The 4,973-nt window shown below is 35.8% G+C and overlaps 1 protein-coding gene across 1 annotated transcript; it reads right to left on the minus strand.

Moving 5' to 3' along the window:
* Positions 1–228: 228 nt before the first annotated feature.
* On the minus strand, positions 229–4,726 carry LOC141707718 (ATP synthase subunit delta', mitochondrial). The gene is made up of 2 exons (XM_074511058.1): positions 4,363–4,726; positions 229–820 (listed from the first exon to the last, which is right to left on the minus strand). Exons 1-2 carry the CDS (start codon positions 4,609–4,611, stop codon positions 476–478), a joined length of 594 nt encoding a protein of 197 aa, XP_074367159.1. The 5' UTR covers positions 4,612–4,726; the 3' UTR covers positions 229–475.
* Positions 4,727–4,973: the final 247 nt, after the last annotated feature.

Raw genomic sequence — 4,973 nt, forward strand, 5'->3', positions numbered from 1 at the left:
AAAAAAGCATCTTAAACTGAAAGTGGTGTTTAAAGGATTCACCGCCTTTTTTAAACTTGATCCACCAACTAGAACATGGACTAAGATTGCTACACTTGTTCTAAGATAAGAATTACAAAATCAATAAACCCCATACATAACATATAGCACTTCGATTCCTGTTAAGTTCAGCAAGTATAACAGTATAAGAGATAATAATGAGCAATTAAACCTGAAAGACATGTGGGGTTTCAACAAAACGCTTCATAAATCAGTTCAGGCTCTTAAGCTCGCAGTACTTGAAAAAAGATCAAGCTTTAAGAGAATGAACCAACATTTAAAGTCTTGACTTATTAATTTCACATTCAAAAGACACAAGCCAGGGTAAGAACTTTTAGAACAAGTGCTCTCATTAAATATCTAATTGCCACCAGGACATGTCTGAAGCAACAAAAGTGAGACAATTATTGGACCAACAATCATAAAACATAACACACTAGCCTGTAAGAGCAGCATTGAGGGCACTATGCACATCCACTCCAATTTGAGCTTCAGCTTTCTCCAAATCAGTTGTCGCTGAACTTGCTTTCTGTGTGAACTCTGCCAACCCCTTCTGTACCAGGTTTGCGTCAATTCGATCAACTGGGACAGCCTCAACAGCAACTATATCTGCATATGAGTTTGCATGGATGAATGCAAACCCGCTGCTTACAAAGTACTTCTTCACATCATTTCCTTCATGCACCGACATAACACCAGGTTTGAGCTCAGCAATTGTCGGTACATGTCCAGGAAGAATACCCATCTGTCCAGTTGTTGCCGGCACTATGACCATATCAACCTATTAAGCCATACATCAACAATTACAAAAAATACGAAGCTTGCAATATTTTCCCATTCCAAACCAAAGATGATCATGTCAATAAGCATTTTGTCTGAAGGTATCTATAATTATCGTTCACCCAATTTATAGGAAACAAACAGCTCTGATCAAAGAATGCGAAATGTCCAGACAATCGATGTGCCTATGTCAAAGGTGTATGCTCTGTTACCCCGACTCGTCACTTCCGGCCGCCGTACCCGTGTCGACCTGACCCGACACGGGACACGGGGCAGATTCGTCATCTGAAAAACCAACACGTGTTCTTCATCGCCGGAAAATTTGAAGGCCGCCGGAAAAGTTCTAAGGCGTCGTTGCATAAGGGTAAAAATAGAATAACAAAACAAGTGATGGAGAAGATGACGAAGGATACAGATGATAAAAAAGATTCGAGATGTAGATCGAAAGAGATGAAGATGATATGAAAAAAAGAAGAAGGGTTGACCTTATATTTCAAAAAATCGAATGGTTTACCTTATATTTCTCAAAATAATAATTAAATCTAAGAAGCAGGGACACCTACGGACACCTCGGTTGCATGCCGAGTCCCCGTATCGGACACTCAGACACACGTATCCCCGTATTGGACACACGGATTCTTCCATGATACTAATCTGAAATTTTATCTTCAAAAATTATAGTCAAAATCTATTTTAGCAAATTAGATTCAAGAAATTAAGTATCCATGTATATTAGTTACTACAAAAATATTGATTATCATGTTCATTTTTTGCATAAACTAAAAGATTTTACTTGTATTTTACTGTTTTAGATTAATAATTGATGCATTTGATTCATTTTTCATACACTTTTAAGTTTTGTTAGTATATTTTGTTATGTTTAACAAGAAATACATAAGAATTTTTTGTTTATATTTCCCGTGTCCCCCGCACCCGTATCCCCATATTATTACATTTGTCGAATTCCCGTATCCCCGCACTACGCACACGCACTCCCACTCCCACTCCCACTCCCGTACCCGTGTCCGTGTCCTTGCTTCCTAGAATTAAATGAATAAAACTGACAAAAAAATATTTATTAATTTATAAAAAATTAATTAAATATTTAAATTATGCCGTGTCCCCGTACCCGTGTCCAAAATTCGGACGGTGTCCTAATTTTTTAAGATCATCGAGTCCGACACTCGGATATGTGTCGTATCCGACACTCCGTACCCGAGTCTGTGTAACACAGGGTGTATGATAAAAACTACATATATAACAACAAATATATGCAAAAAGTGTCGAAATTCATTAAAAAATGAAATTGGCCACCTCAGCAGGTCTGGGTTACAACTTATTTTCTCCGGTAGAACAATTCCATTCAGAATTATTATAAAATATGCGGACAGCCAGAAATGCTTTAAACTTGTCTATTTCAAACAAGACAAGATGTGTATGTATATCACTTGGTGTGTGTGTGTGTGGATCTACTTGTGCTTGTGCTAATACTACATTTTTTTCGGGAACAATGAAACATTTGTGTTCACACCAACAAGACATTTAGCCAGTTTCACCATCAAAATTCAGATATGTTTTAAAGACTGAATAGGGAATCAAATCTCTTAATCTAGTAATAACATCTTATGTTCAAATAAGTTTATGGCACCATTGATAACCAATGTATTACATATAAAGAAGTTGCTCGTAAGTTGGAAGATAATATTTTTCTAGCCAAGTTACTGATGTATGACCTTCTACTTTACTTCGAAACAGACGAACTGCAAACGTCTACTAATAACAAAAATGACATTTAAGCTGATAGAAAGCGTTAAAAATGACCCGATATAATATAAAAAGACACAGGAAAAAAACACATTACAAAAGGCAAAACATAGAACAAAGCTTCCACAAACACATAGGTTATAAGCTACATACTACTCCACGCTTAACTTGTAGTCACCCTGTTTGCAGTCGAAAACCTTAAACACAAAAGGATCAAGTTAAACAGTATGATGGTCGAGGGCAACACTACTCCTGTTCCATCGTAAAAAAAAGGTCTAAAAGTTCATGCTATTCAGGACAATAAAGAAACAGTTGATGCAATTTTTTTCTATGTGAACCCAGTTAATTTTGTCAGTAGAATTTGGTGTATAAAATAAATTACTATCACTGCCAAAGGAAAAAATTGAGAGAGCTAAAGCCTTGCTTGACACTTGTGAAAAAAAAAGATGTTTGGCGGAATAGATGAAGCTCGAAACCCTCAAAGTCCCCAACTGCAAGGTGTGAGCTTATCTCTAGCTCCCCGCTAATTCCCTTTTCTATCTCTTATTCATTGTCCAAAAATGAAACTTCCCCCAGATTCTCCACAAAGTATCCAACCTTAAAGTTTAGTATAGAAAACTCTACTGCCCATTGTAAAACCATCATATCCCAAACATTGTGTTTTAATTATTGCATAGAGGTTGATCTTTTCTTTCCAGTTCATCTTGACTTTGTTCTTTTTTTATATAATTATTCATCCCGACTTGTTCTTACTCAAGGCAAAGCCGCAAAGCTCAAGCTAAGTCCCAATAGTAAAGACTTGTTTTACCAATTTATGACTTAAGGCAGTGGGATGCTTTAACTTATATATATACATGTTAGCAGTCAAATCAGTAAAGAGATAAAAAAAAACAAATATGCAAACAAACTTAGCTTGCAGGCAAGGTCTTCCGTTAGTCAGTTAGCTTAAGCAATTAAGGGACACACACAGTGAAACCTTGGGAAAAAATGAATCCTAAACAAACATACACATTCAGCCTTCATCCCACATAATAAAACCTGGATACTAATCTCGATATGGATACATTAATCTTGTTCATATATACACATACAATCATAAAACAACAAACTAAAAATCAAACACTACTTCAATCAACCAATCATACATCTGACAAACCAAGAAACGGATCATCAAATACTCAATTGGGTCAACCCGAAAAATCACAAAATTACATAACCCATATGAAAAAAAAACATGTAAGGCTCCTCAAATTCATACACACATTTACATATATACATATCTTGTACCTCTTTACTGTCTAATTCCGCTTTCATTTCAACATAGTAAAACATATCCAGTCCATCCAATATCCAAAAATCAAGTCTTTATCATTTATACATAATTGTAAACCATAAAACTACTTGAATCAATACAACCAAAAAATGGGTCATCAAGTACCTAACAGGGTCAACCTAAAATTCAAATAACCCAAATCAAATTAACACAAAAAAACTCCTTAACACAAACAACTAGAATAAATCTAACAAAGCAAGAAATGGGTCATCACGAATCCAACCGGGTCAACACGATATTCAAAAAACACAAAAAGGTACCTAAAAATCACATTGCCCAAATCAAATAAAACACAAAACAAATTGAATTAACCAATTAAAAATCTAACAAAGCAAGAAATAGGTCATCAAAAATCCAACAAAATAGACACAACCCAAATCAAAAAACACAAAAGGGTACCTAAAAATCACACAAACATAACCATACAAAAACATTTAATTTCATACCTCTTTGTTGGCCAACTCAGAAGCATAAGGGAGCACGAAATTAACAGTAAGTTTGGATGGAATAGAAGAGGGAGTAGCAGGCCTAGGCTTCATAAAAGACAAAGGGGTTCGAGGTGGGTCAATATTAGGAACCACTTTCTTCCACGCCTCTTCAAAAGCTGCGTCTCTCGGTGCCGATGCTTCCAGATCCGTGGCGAACCGCCGAGCTCCGGATCGGCTCAGGAGACGAGTGGTGGCGAACCGGAACATGGTGGGAGAGATTGGGATGGTTGGGTTTGCTTGGCTCTTGCTAGGTCGGATGGATCCAAATGTGGGGTGTGTGTATAGTTATGCGTATAGGTGCGGGTGAAATGAAGGTGAGAAAGGGTTTGTTTTCTTAAATAGGAGTGGGAGATTAGCAGTGATGCTTTTTTTTGTTAATTTTTTTGGGTAATATTTGTTGGTTTGGTTTCTAAATTTTGGGATTTTTTTTGTTTGAATTTTGGGAAAGTATTTTTTATTTAAATTATATATATGAATATTTTTTATTCTTAAATTTTGTTTTTCTTGTTTTATTAATTAAACTTTATAAAAAATAAAATCCAACCAAAATTTTGTCTAAGGCAACTATA

Source organism: Apium graveolens, chromosome 2 (genome assembly GCF_009905375.1).
Source record: "Apium graveolens cultivar Ventura chromosome 2, ASM990537v1, whole genome shotgun sequence".
NCBI lineage: Eukaryota > Viridiplantae > Streptophyta > Magnoliopsida > Apiales > Apiaceae > Apium > Apium graveolens.